At 37.9% G+C, this 14,283-nt stretch overlaps 1 protein-coding gene across 2 annotated transcripts in view; it reads left to right on the top strand.

Moving 5' to 3' along the window:
- ZNF521 (zinc finger protein 521) overlaps positions 1 to 14,283 on the top strand; it is a 294,200-nt gene that overhangs the window by 16,784 nt on the left and 263,133 nt on the right. For both annotated transcript variants that reach the window (XM_017884020.1, XM_017884018.1), the window contains exon 2: positions 11,708 to 11,887. In XM_017884020.1, the coding sequence (XP_017739509.1) occupies positions 11,708 to 11,887 (180 nt within the window). The remainder of the gene's footprint in view (positions 1 to 11,707; positions 11,888 to 14,283) is intronic.

The raw sequence follows: 14,283 nt of genomic DNA, 5'->3' as shown, positions 1-14,283 counted from the left end.
CTTGGGTGGAGCCCACCAGCTTGACTTCTGGGAAAAAGTGAGTGATGGTTGTGCCTGCAAAGATAATAGCAATGCACCTGGCTTTGGGCTGAGTAGGCCCTGGTAGTGCCGCACTGGCATTATTAAACACACCATGAAGCAGAGAGAGGGGAAACAAATTCATATTTCCCACTGGCAGATTAAGGCACTTGACCATCCGGAAGCTATCCCTGTTTTCTTTCATTTGAAATATACTACATTTGATACAGTTTTTCTTCAGGGCTGTGAAAGATGGACATACCCATTGCAGGGATAGCTTGTCCTAAGGACTGGTGTGGCACTGATACCCTCCGTGGAGGGGACTGGGCACAACCTGCCACTGTTTCTGAAAAAATTACTCCAATTCTGACATCCTAGAGATGGTATTTCAGAGACAGGATGTAATTTTTTTTTTTTTTTTTGGTAGTGTTGGCTAAATGTAAGGTTTCACATGTGTTGGATTTTAAAAAACTACCAACAGCAATAGCAGGATTGACCAGATTATTTTCCTTATTATTCTCTTTTAAAAATAAGATGAGCCCTGGCCCTTCTCCTCACCCTCTGAGAATATGCTCCCTCGCCATATATATTTACATAGACTATCTATCTATCTATCTATCTATCTGTCTATCTATCGAGAGAGTATGTGTGTCATTAAACTACATGCTTATTAATCTACATAGTACACAAAAGCAAAACAAATAAATATAGGTGTTTATTAGCCATTTCCCCCATGTGTGATTGATTTAGTTGATATTACTTTATGCATATTTGGAGATTATCTGGAAATAATCATTTGAAAATATGTTTACATATAGCATTATACTATAAAATATATACTATATACTCTAGTATATAGACATGTATATATTTGTATATGTATATGCTACATTATATACATAAATACTATACCAATATATGTGGTCACATTATCCTGACAAGTCAAGATTGAGACAATATAAGTGGGAACACATTTCCACAAACAACTATTAATTTATAGTTACTATGATAATGGCGTACACGTTCACTTTTAGTTCTATCTGGGTAGCTCTGTAAATTGTGTATTGATTATGCTAATGGCACTTGTGTCTTTATTACTTGTCTGCAGATACATGCAGATTGAATGCACATTTGGTGAAATGGTCATTCTGTAGGAAAAAGTACATTTTTAAAACCCGGCTTTTGGAGAGATTGTGTTAAAACTAAAGAAAACCATTAAACTCACATGGACACCTAAGGAATTATTTTGTGTCCTAGGAAATGAAAAGTGCAGTTAAAAGTTTAAAACAAATAATGCCCTTACGTTTTCTTTGTTTCAGATTCCTTAAGGAAAGTGTTGCAGAAATGGAACTAAATCGATAATGATCTATTTTATAGTTTATTTTGGTTGTGTGGCTTTTCTTGTTTTGTTTATCAGGCTGAAGGAACCTTAGACATTTAGGGTTGTATGTATTTTAAAATTTATTAGACCAACTAGGAGAAGACAAAATGAATTCCTTTTTTTCAATTATACATAAATTTTCTTGTAGTTTGTAATAGCTCATAAGGTATAAATCACAGCCTCATTTTTTTTTTGCTCTGATCTTTCATTATACAATTTTGTGCCTTATGTTATATAGACTTTAAAAATATTTCTCTTTTCCTGAGTCATCATGTTACCAAGACAGTTGTTTGGAAAATGCTTTCTTATCTTCCTAAGTGGGATCATTTCTTACAAATGTGGACTTTCCACTTATGTGTTAGCTAGGAATGAAAAGAAAAAATGTGTTTTCAAATTATTTTTCTCTTTGTTTTAATGGCATTTTGATTCCCAGTTTGAGCACCGTTTGGAGCTGCTGAAGGGAGAAAAAGAAAGAAAAAAAAAATCAACACTTTTTCATGTTCCTGGGTGAAATAAATCTGTTTAGTGGAATATTAAATGCCCAAAATGTTGTGATTAATTGACAAACTGTAGACAAATCCAATTGTCCTTATCTTTCAAATATGTGATTGCAGTTAAGGAGAGGAACTTCCTAAATTAAAAAAAAAAAAAAAAAGAAAAAAAGAAGAAAGCAAGTCCAAAGTCACTAGTAGGGAGAATTGAGTGATAATATTGTATTGATTTTTGTGAATGAGGTTGGGGTTTACCCTCTCAAAATGTGAAGGTGAGTATTGCTACATGCATCAAGCCAGTGTTTCCTGATTCAAACAAAACACTTTCCCCCAAGCTAATGCTTCAGCAATTGTTGAGATAGTTCACTTTAGGTGTCCAATTCAGAAATGTTGCAATTTGATTGGCACTGTCTAAAATGGCTGAAAAAATACAGTTGGTGTAACTATTAGTATGATATAGTTAATACAAAGGCATTTAGCCCCAGAGTTTTCTTTGCCTGGGGGAACTAATGCTTTCTAGCTGTGCTACTAAGGCTACATAGAGTTATTTAGTAAAGAGGAGCCAGACTCTTTCCCAAGTGTCTAAATCCTAGGTTCAAAAATTGGTTTTATTTCTTATTGTAGCTGTCTTGTCTGAGAAGCAGTTTTCAGTATACTTGGTCGTTATGTACTAAAGACTGCACATAAATGTTTTCAAATAATTTGTTATCCTCCAGAGTGGATTGAGTTTTTTTTTTTTTTAGCAGTTTTAAAGTTGCTTTACTATCGAGAAATTAGTGCTTGATTAGCTGGATATTAAAAATATTTGTGTGTAGTATCTTTCTTACGTGAAATGGAAGAAAGGGGTCCTTGAGGCTGGGTTTAAGATTGCACATGGAACTACAGAGGCTGGTTTTGTTTCTTTTTGCGGGAAGTTAGAGACTATATGAGATTCAAATGTGTCATTGTTGACTCTGAAGGCATCAGGGTAGTTGGAAGAGTGAGGCATTTCAAATCTGGCAAGAAGAAAGGCTCATGCCAAAGCAAAACCAAATAAAAATGACAAAGTTACAAAAAGACATTGGGTGTTCTACTTTAAGCCCTTCATCTAGAAAAAACTTCAGTGGGGTACTTTTTTCTTTCTTTATTAGCATAGGTGATTTTGAGTTTATGTACCCATTTTGGCCTTGTGTCATCTCTTTCCCCTGCTGCCTTGTCACATTCTTTGTGGTTCCTTACCATATTTTCTTTTAGGGGAAGGCTGTGTGCACCTTTTAAAACAAGCATTTTAAATTTATTGGCGGTTTATGTTATTAAGAGTAGTAGTCTGGTGTTTTGACTTTGTCTTATGAAAAGAATCATGAACTGTAAGTAAAGTCGTGTTAACTTACTTTAATGGTTAATGATATATTTAAAGAAGAAATAAGAGAGGGATATTAGAATCAAAGTCTCTTTTGGTTTTCAGTTCAATTTTATACTTACTCTTCTTTGGCATTGTGTGTGCTTAAAATAAAACTAAAGTAAAAGGAATCTTACCAAAGATCTTTGAAGTCCTGAGAAGTGTCATTGGGGCCTCTGGAAACCTCTGGTACTCGGTTAGAGAGTTAGGTGGTGGCTGGGCGCAGTGGCTCACGCCTGTAATCCTAGCACTTTGGGAGGCCGAGGCGGGTGGATCATGAGGTCAAGAGATCGAGACCATCCTGGACAACATGGTGAAACCCTGTCTCCACTAAAAAATATAAAAATTAGCTGGGCGTGGTGGCACGGGCCTGTAGTCCCAGCTACTCGAGAGGCTGAGGCCGGAGAATCACTTGAACCTGGGAGGCAGAAGTTCCAGTGAGCTGAGATTGCGTCACCGCACTCCAACCTGACGACAAAGTGAGACCCCGTCTCAAAAAAAAAAAAAAGTTAGGAGGTGTGATTTTCTGCCCAGTTTTCTCCAGCTTTGGCACTTGTTTGTCACTATTTAGGTAAGTGAGAATATGGATAAAAGACAAAACCTGGATGTGAAGATAGTGAGAAAAACATGCTCCTGTCTGGGGATGGCTCCATCAAGCCTGGTGCCTGGCAAACACTGAGACAGCTCTCCACTTTCCTCTCCTCACCATCCATCCAGATCCTGTTTCCAGAGTGGCTCCCAGAACCATTATTTCCTTTCTGCCACTGACCTAGTTTTCACTTTCTACTTCCTTCCTCGTTTACCTTGTAGGCTCTGGACTGGTGTCTTTACTTCCAGGTCCGATCTTTGTCCATACCATCCTCTCAGTTACCAGTGCAGCATCTTTGTATAATGTCAACCAGATCATTCACTCTCCTACTTAAACTCCATCTGTGATTTCTCATAGCAGTGAGGTTAACATCTGGACGTTTTGCTCACAGGAGTTCCTTCATGCTCTAGCCGCTTTTCCAGCCTGGTCTCTGCTGCTGCCCCACTGTCTGTCTGGTCTATCTGCCCCCCGCTCATTTGAATAGCAACACAGGTACTTGCATTTCTTTGAGGGCATCATGTAGTTTTACGTATCTGTGGCCTTACCTATGTTTCTGTTGCCTGGAGAGCCGTGTTCTTGTTCTCAGTGCTATGTAGCCTTCAAAATGTAGCCCAAGCTGCTCTTCTTGGGGTAAAATTACCCTGCCCCGATTTAGATGCCCCTCCAACTGAGTACTTATCCCTCTTGCTGTAGTCGTTGACTTACTCTTCTCTCTCTCTCCTTGCGCCTGTCAGGCCTTCTCATGAAATGACATATGCAGAAAAGTGGTAAGTTTCAAATGGCAAACTTGGGTAAATGAACAAAGCCATTCAAGGCCAGGGAAGACAGACTTGTAGTTTCCAGTCACCCCAACCTGTGCCTGGTCACCTTGAAGGCTGAGAGGATCGGTATCCCAAAACACTTGAACTTGCTTTTGACCCACTAGTTGGGAAGCTGCAGCAAATTGCAAACTTCTTGGAACAGGAATTTAGATGTTGTATCTCCAGGCCCTTAATCAACTGGCTATTAACCACATAGGTGTTTAAGAAATGTTTGCTTACGGAAGTTGTCACAAGGCAGCCTTAGAAATTCATTGTGAAGATAAATAACTTTAAGGTAGGAATACGTTAGTAAATAGTTACAAACTACTCTGCATTAAAGTTGGAGTACTGAAGTTGCTTTTCCATTGTGTTTTTCTTTTACCAAATTTCGTGTTAAAGATAAAGGGGGAAGAGGCTGGCTTGATGGCCACGCCTGTAATCCCAGCACTTTGCGAGGCTGAGGCGGGCGGATCATGAGGTCAGGAGATTGAGAACATCCTGGCTAACACAGTGAAACCCAGTCTCTATTAAAAATACAAAAAATTAGCCAGGCATGGTGGCACGTGCCTGTAATCCCAGCTACTCAGGAGGCTGAGGCAGGAGAATCGCTTGAACCCGGGAGGCGGAGGTTGCAGTGAGCCGAGATCGCACCACTGCACTCCGGCCTTAGCCAAAGAGCGAGACTCCATCTCGAAAAATAAAAAAACAAATAAATAAGATAAAGGGGGAATAATGGAAGAAAGAAATTCGAGTATATCTTTCTGATTGGAAGAGGAGAAACTTTTTATTTTGTTGCAAATTGTGCAAGTGAATGTGTGTGTGTGTGTGTGTGTGTGTGTGTGTGTGTGTGTTTAACCTCCCCTAAGGCTAATTTCCTCCCATTCAGCATCCTCCTTCAAGGAATTTCACTGTAGATAGTGGTAATAAATTCACAATTGGCATGTTCTCCTTGATAACAGTACATCTGTGATATTTCTCTTTGGTCTTCAAGGACCGTGATAGACCTGTAGAACAATCAAGCAAAACCACAGAAAGTCTAAACTTCAACAGTGCGATTTTGTTTAATACAGAGATCATTCTTTCTGTCTGGGAAGATTTTATAGTCAAAGGAAAGAACAAATAGATGACAGGTTCCTTTTTTTCTTCTGTAAAACAATTTAATAACTTTCAGAGAATAGAGTGGTTAGAAAATAAACATTGCAGAAGAAAGCAAAAGGAGCACATTCTTATCCGTGACCGCAGGAGCTCTTTGGACTGGTTGGTGCCCAGCCAGGTTTCTGCCTGGGATGCGCATCGTAATCCTGCAAAGTTGAGGCTGATGTGGTTCCGGGGATGCTCGGCCCTTTGCTACCCCATCGATTGCTTTTGTTTTTGTTTGTGTTTTGTTTGTTTGTTTACCTTTAGTTGACAGTAATAAAAAAATGAGGCAGCAGACCAGCAGGCGAGTGCGGGACAGACGGCTGCACAGTCTGGCAATGCTGCCTTCCTTCATTAGAGCCTGCTTGCCATTTTATAACAGTGTGCGATTTATTTCCCCTAAATCTGTTTTCGTCTTATGGGATTTCAAGTTAGAATGCATATCTAGAGCCCAGAAAGCACAAAATAATGATCCCGCCCTTTGGTTTTTGAAAACCAGGAAGGCTTTCTGTTTCTTGTTAACTCTTTGTAGCCTGAAGGTAACTTTTCTGTGTTCTTAAAAGTATGAACAGAAATCAGGGATTATGATTTGAACATATTTGTAGAGGAGAAGTACTTTCAGATATGGTTTATTTTAAACAGATACTCCCTGATTATGTCTTTAGGTGTGGGACTTCTAAATATGTCACTAAACCTAGAAGGCTAGTTGTGAGTACACACATGAACTTTAAATACAGCATCATTAGACAGTTAATTACATTTAGCACAAGATGGTTCTTAACCTGAGATGCACCATTTGCAGTGATTTGGGGAGATTTCGGTATGCAATGCATTCATCTAAATTGTTTGTTTACTTATTTGGCATAGAATTCCTGAATATGTGACATGGGTTATAATGCCTTTTTATTTTCAGACAATATCCTTGAAAGAAAGAACTCGGGCAGCTTTCTAAAGTCTCAAAAACCCTCTTTTACTAGTTCAGTGTAGTGTTGAGGCCACTTTTTCTTTAATTTTTTTTAAACAGTTTTAGGCTGTTAAGATCCTGGAGATCATGGTCATCACAGTGAAGCTAAGACTTGTTTTTTTCAGGTAGTGTGTATTTTTTAGTTGGTAGTTTCTTGAACTCACTGGGCACTGTGTGAGTTGACTTAAGATTGAGTAATTCATGCCATGGCTGTTTAATTTGGTGAAAAGCTGGCTATGATCAGAGAACAAACTGTTAGGAAGTGGTCCAGTTTTAAGTTTGCGTGAGTATATAAGTGGAGTATTTTGGGTTCATTCATCTCTTGCCAGTCTTAGTTGTTAAGTAATCTTATTGCATTCATATTTACATCATCCTCAGAATCTTGTGTTTCTGCCACTCTCATAAAAACTGACTCTGGTTTTTAAGGTAGAGCTTCATGCTTGGAATTAACCAGGAAAAGCCTCATTTATATCTCCAGCAAGAGGGACAGAGGGCCTGCACTGTGTACTTGCTGCCAGAAGTTTTTATAGTAATACTTTGTATCTAGGCTCTGGCTCTTACCATTAAATGTGCTTTTTATAGAGTACCAAGTTATAAATGTAGTGCAGCTACGGCATATTAATCTTACTGCAGAGATTTAATGAGGCAGTTGTTTTGCGATGGACACTATTGGGAGCAGAGAGCGACAGAGTTTTACTTTACCACTGAGCTGTAGAAATATTCCTTGCCTGGTAATAATTATAACCACATGATCTCTTAGTTTTTCTTTCTTTTGCCAGTGCTTTTCCATGCAAAAGTGGCTTGGAAGGAGGTCCATTTTGAGGCAGTGAAATGGATTGGAAATTGGGCTGTTTTCTCAGTAGTTTGACATTTTAGCTTTGATCAGGCATGGGATCCTTGTTGCACAGAGAGAAATATGTAAGATGAGTTTCAAGAATACAGATAGTCTTTGCCAGTCCACTGAGATGGCTTTTAGATATTCATTACTTTTACTTGACTTTTATATAGGTTATAAAAAGTAAATGTGGTGAAACCTCATTTTTACATGGACAGAATAGAATTTCTGCTGGTTGGCCTTAAACTGATCCCACACTTGAAATTAATTGAAGTCCATGGGTTTATTGCCTCCAACACTTTTAAGCCAGTGTAATTTTTCATTTCCCCCACAGTTGTAATTTTATTAAAGCAAGTTATAGCAATAACAATTCTTATGAAGAGGAGGATGAGACTGAGAAAAGAATCACCTGCCAGAGAACATAATCAGGGAAAAGAATGCTTCTTTTAAATTCCTATTTATAAGTAATGTTAACAAAATTGGAAACAGAAAGCTGCCACTTACTTTTGTAATAATAATTGTGCGTGTGTTCCAAAATTCAGCATTTTATCCAATCAGAACGATATAAATCCAGTGTCCCATAGCACCCTTTTCAGAGGATGAGGTGGAAAGTTGGTTGAGGAGGTGAGATCATTTGTGTTGAATGCAACATGTTTGGGCAGCATCATTTGTGGTAGGGGGAAAGAAGTGGTGCCTGCAGCTATGACACAGTTTGTAGTTGCAGTGTAGAGAGTTTGGGGATATTTTAAAATATCACCCTTTGTGTGGATTTATAGCATAACAATGGAGTTGGGAGAACAATGATCCTTCCTGCAGTGGTGCTGGGGGCAGGGCAGTACTTACAGGCGTGGACCTTGTATTTATAACCCCTTAGGCTGAAGTCAGAGGTTTGAATGGCTAGCAGAGTAATACAATTATTTTTTATGATTGGATCTCAAAGGGCTTTATAAAAACTACATCACTAAGTCCATGTGCAATTATTGAAGTGTAGCCACCTGTGGGAAAGAACTGGTTGACAGTGTAAGCTTTCTAGAATCTTCCTACATCAACTGGCATTAGGGATGCAAACCCCTAGCACAAATAAACACATCTTTTGAATGGGCAAAAAAGACTTTTTCATGGAAGTGGAGGCTGGAAAAATCTTACAAGGAGAGAGACTGAGATTCCAGTACTCATTACACCAAGGCATCATAGGCTATAATCGAACCCGCTTCCCAGAGGGTCCCTCTTAAGTGTTGACCTAAAAACAAATTCGCCAGTTGGCTGGAGCATGCATCCTAAAGTTGCAGCAGAAGTGAATAAGCTTGACTGCCTTCAGTCCCTGAAGGGTTCTATCTGTAAATGCAGAAGTGGAAGCAAAACTATTTTTTATTAGTCTTAAAATGACCCTCATTTTAATAACTAGCCACAGTGTTGGAAGCAGGGACTGGGGTCAGTTCTTCAGCTTTTAAGAGCGAAACCATCATGCATTCTTCTGTGTTTGTATTTTTGATACTGGATTCGTGGAAAGTGTCCATGTTCTTGAATAATAAGGAAAGTGAGTTTTATCATTTTTGTCTGTATAGTACTTAAAGTATTCACAGAGTCTCCTTATTTAAAAACAAACAGGTCTGCAAACTGGATGTGTAGCATTTAAATAATCATATTATAATTCAGACCTAACAGCGACATTTCCCTGAGTGCTATCAGTTTTTTTGAGAAACTAGAAACTCATGCTAAACAACCAAGAGTATTCATGAGTGCATGCTGCCTTCCAATAAGTGTTTTAATGGCGTAGGGGTCAGTTTGCCATAGTTGGGACAGTTATTTGTTTTCCTGAATTGCTGTCTTGTTTGGCAGTATTTCGTCACTTGGTTTTAGTTTGTCGGAGATCTTTGAATCATTGCCTTTTTTTTTTTTTTTTTTGCATCTGTAGCCCCACATGAAATATTTGAGAGAAGCAAACCCAAATATGGTGGGTCCTATAGTATCAGCTTTGGAAAATGTAGGCATGCAGGTGTTTTTTATTTTAGAGGTAACTGGTCTGTTCCTGTTTAAAGAGAAAATACCAATAAAGAACTTTTAAAGGTAGTCTCTATTTTTTTCTCCTTCCCTTTCTCACCATCACTAAATAATATTTACTAAGCACTCACCTGGACATAGAACTGTGCTAGGCAGAGTACAAGACAAATGCAAAATCCCTGTGATTACTCCCCCAGGAATGAGCAGTATCAATCCTGGTGTACTGAAATGGGCACTGTGTAGAATGTTGAGATAATAAGTTTCCAGATGGCAAATCAACCCAAATTACCAATGTACTTAAACAGTGTGTTCTTTTTGAAAAAACCCAACAAACGAAACTACATGCTCTTTGAGATGGGAATTTTGCTTTTTTTAAAGAACCCAAGAGATTATCAGATACTTTGTGATATAAGTTGATTTTGGCATATGTGAATCATTGGAAGGGTGGTGATATAGTTATGTTTATTGCAGATGTGAAGAAAGCCTCTAGAACAACCGCCAGACAAAAAAGAGAATATAAGTGACTTGTAGAAGAAGCATTCGTAGAAACGTGCTATGTGCAAAATAGCAGAAAACAATCTCAGAGCACAGGATATTGGTGTGGTGGCGTTTATGGACTTTTTTGAGAAATACTTGGTTATTTTTGATTCTGTGGATTCTTGATTGTAGCATTTAATGAAATATTTAAAATATGAAATAGCTGGGTATAGCAGTGTGTGCCTATGGTCCCAACTACTCAGGAGGCTGAGGCAGGAGGATTGCTTGAGGCCAGGAGTTGGAGGCTGCAGTGAACTATGCTAGTGCCTATGAATAGCCACTGCACCTCAGCTTGGGCCACATAGTAAAACCCATCTCTGAAAAGCAAAATTTAAAAAAATTGATTATATTTATATTTAAATTATATTTATTGTAGCCATTAAAAGTAATATTGTAGTCATATAAAAATGTGACTACAGATAATGTCTTGCCTATTTCTTAGGTATCTTGATACAGTTCTTTTGTAACCACTTCATTGACTAGTCAAGGCCTTATAGAAAATAGAAATCTCTGGTTTAATTTTACTGTATTTTGAGATATAGCTTATTTATGACTTTGGAGGACTTTTTGCTACTGGAAATCAGTGACCCATAAATTCAGTCACTGATTGTATTACCCTATTATTTTAATTTCCCCCAAAGAGATACTCTTCTGCCCCCTCCCCACAGTTCCTTTCTCCCTCCCTCTTTGGGAGGAATTGAGTCAAAAGACAGCGTCACTAATCAAAAAGCATTTATTGAGCTCTAAGTAAAAGCATTCCACGTGCTTTTCTCTCCCTGTACTCCCGCACCTCTCCTTGCTGTTTGTGTATCATTTTTAGGGTTAAAATGGAACTATTTTTAATTTTCACAACATCTAGTTTTTCAACACTAGTAATGCCATCTCAAGTTGTTGACTTCATTATTATTTATAATTGCTTTTCACATATCTTATTTCACTTTTTTGGATAATTCTGAAAACAAGAGACATACATTTATACTTGAGTTTGCGTTTGTAAGAATGTTTTTGCTGTGTGATACAGCTTATTTTGCTCTCAGTGTCTAACAAATAATGGAGTAGCTGTGTGTTTTGACCAGTTTATAAGTAAAGGTCAATTTTGTGCCTATGGTGATTACCTTAGCTTATTCTAGACTTTCGGCTAATTCTGGTAATTTCCCACGAAAGAGTATATTTAGCAGAAAAAGAGTTCATTCTTAAGCACAGTGGGTTTTTTTTTTTCTTTTGCATTGGAGACTGTTTAATTTTAAAAGTGATTTGTCTCTCTCTTTTAAGCAAAAACTAAAAGGCTATGAAAAAAATGGCAAAGTCAATCTTAGGAGTAGACGAGTGATTTGATGGGAGAGATAGGAAAAGGGCTACATGGTGGGGAAAGGGAAGAAGGCCTTTGATGATCACTAACTGAATAATTTTAGGAGAGGCTCACCTTTGATTCTCCTGTAATAAAATCTGCAATGAAGCCCTCCTATTGCAACTTCAAGGAAAATGGTGTTTCTGTTTTTGGTAGCAAGAAGATTAAACGTTACTTTAAAAGAACCTGTCTTTAAACCCCATACTTACAGTGTTGATTTTTTTTCAGACCCCAACTGTAAACTTGAAGACAAGACTGAAGATGGAGAGGCACTAGATTGTAAGAAGAGGCCGGAAGACGGGGAGGAGTTGGAAGACGAAGCTGTGCACAGCTGTGACAGCTGCCTCCAGGTGTTTGAATCGCTGAGCGATATCACAGAACACAAGATTAATCAATGTCAACTGACAGGTAAACAATACTTATCACTTTTTTGTCTTCTTGTACTGTTCTATTTCTGATTTTTTTCAGTTTGTTCTTTTATGTGCTTTTCTCTTCAAATTATTTTATTCCTATGCTTGAATACCTAGCTAAGTCTAGAGGTGCTTTTGAAAGAATTCTGAGATGGCTGTTTGGGGTAACCTCAGTGTCACAGCCCTCTTAGATTTTGAAATGCACCTAGATGTTAAGAGCTAATGAGTGTATTTTCTTTTTTAATTTTTTTTACATGATGCCATTTAGGAGCAGAACATGAATATTGGATGACTAATGTATTTTAAAAATCCTTTGAATACCTTTTCAAAGACAGCATGAGAAAGGAACAGGTTAGCTTAGATAACACTTCCTGAAGGAAACCTTTTCTGATCACCCTCTGCCTGAGTTAGCCACGTTTTGCGTTCCCATAAAGTTTAATGCTTATCCTTGAGCACCACAGTTCTCACTGGGTATGTTCATTTTTCCATCTCACTCGTTAGACTGAAAGCTCATGGATGGCTGAAATTGTGTCTTATTCATTCTTGCATTATCTAAGCCTAGCACAATACCTGGCCTATAGTAGGTACTCATTAAGGCTGGGAAGTTATTCTGCTATGCAGTTCCTTGGAAGAGACATATTTAAAGCAACATGTTGCATAGCGTGTTTGATGTAATGGCTAAATAAAACTGGGACTCAGTTTACCAAATATCTACCCCCTTTAAAATATATCCTACAAGAACGCATTCTATGAGCCTGGGTAGGGCATTTTAGATAGAAGTCTGTAAGATACACATCTTTCCACTCTTCCTGTTTGAAGCTGATGCCACTCCTATGTGTGTGTATGTGTGTGTCTCTCTGTCTCTGCCTCTTATTTTCCCAGCACAAATCTTTCTTCAATTAAGCGAGTATGGGAAATGTGTTTACTGGACAAGTGGTTCTCTGACTGTTTTCCACAGCATATTCATGTTTTTATAAGATTTTAAAGTGTGTTCTATTTTAACAAGGTTTTCTGAACGGATTATTGTGGAATGTTGGATTAAATCCATTAAATAGACTTCTTTATTAAAAGTGCCTTGTGGCTTTTCTCTTCAAAAAGGCATTGCAGTGAGCAAGTTTATTAGGCCCCAGAATCATCTTCCTTTCAGAAAACTCATAAACATTTTCTGGAACTAAAGTTTGAGAATCGATGTTGCTTATATAAATATTGGCCATACATATATATTTTACAGTTTATATATGCTTCTAGGGAGCAACTTTTATTTAGATACAATTCCAAACATACAGAAAACTTAGAAAAATAATATAAGGAACTTCCATATCATTTACCTGATTCACCAGTTGCTTACATTTTCTCCATTTACTTTATTATTCTCTTTTTCTCTCTCCTATAGCATTTCTTTCTTAATCATTTGAGAGAAAGTTGGAGACATCACACCTCTATAAATATATCCTTTGTATTTCTGAAGCAAAAATCTATTCTCTTACATATCTATAGTATACTTACTGAAACTGAGGTTAGTCTTTAGGCCAGGTGCGGTGTCTCACACCTGTAATCCTAGGGAAGCCGAAGCAGGTGGATCATCTGAGGTCAGGAGTGCAAGACCAGCCTGACCAACATGGTGAAACCCCATCTCTAATTAGCCAGGTGTGGTGGCACGGGCCTGTAATCCCAGCTACTGAGGAGGCTAAGGCAGGAGAATTGCCAGAACCCGGGAGGCATAGGTTGCAGTGAGTCGAGATCACACCATTGCACTCCAGCCTGGGCAACAAGAACGAAACTCTGTCTCAAAAAAAAAGAAAGTTAACATTTAATACAAATAGATACAACTATCTAATTCACAATCCATATTTAAATTTCAGCAGTTGTCTTAATAATGTCCTTGGTAGCTATTTTTTCCCCTCATCCAGGATTCAGGATCATGCATAACATTTAACTGTCATCTCTTTTACCTCCTTTAACCTGGAATGTTCTCTGAGCCTCTCTTTGTCTTTCCTGACCATGACATTTTTGAAGAGAAGCTACCAGTTAGTTTACAGAATACCCATCCATTTGGGTTTGTCTGATGTTTCCCAAGGATTAAATTCAGGTTACATCAGCTCCTGTAGTATTCAGGCTCCAAAGAAGCCGGAATCACCAAAGAAGTGATAGGCGTCCTTCTCAGTGCATCAGATCAGGAAGTACATGATGTTAGTTCATTACGATGTTGATGATGTTAACACTGAATATTTGTTTAAGGTGGTGTCTGCCAACAGTTTCCATTATAAAGTTACCATTTTCTCTTTCTACATGGTTAATAATTTGTGGGAAGATAACTTTGAAACTGTATAATAAATATCCACATCTTCATAAAATGTTTTGTTTACCTACTTTTTTTTTTTTTTTTTTTTTTTT

The sequence above is a fragment of the Rhinopithecus bieti genome, unplaced genomic scaffold (genome assembly GCF_001698545.2).
Source record: "Rhinopithecus bieti isolate Rb0 unplaced genomic scaffold, ASM169854v2 scaffold_13577, whole genome shotgun sequence".
Classification (NCBI taxonomy): Eukaryota; Metazoa; Chordata; class Mammalia; order Primates; family Cercopithecidae; genus Rhinopithecus; species Rhinopithecus bieti.
This window is presented reverse-complemented; position numbering and strand designations above follow the sequence as displayed.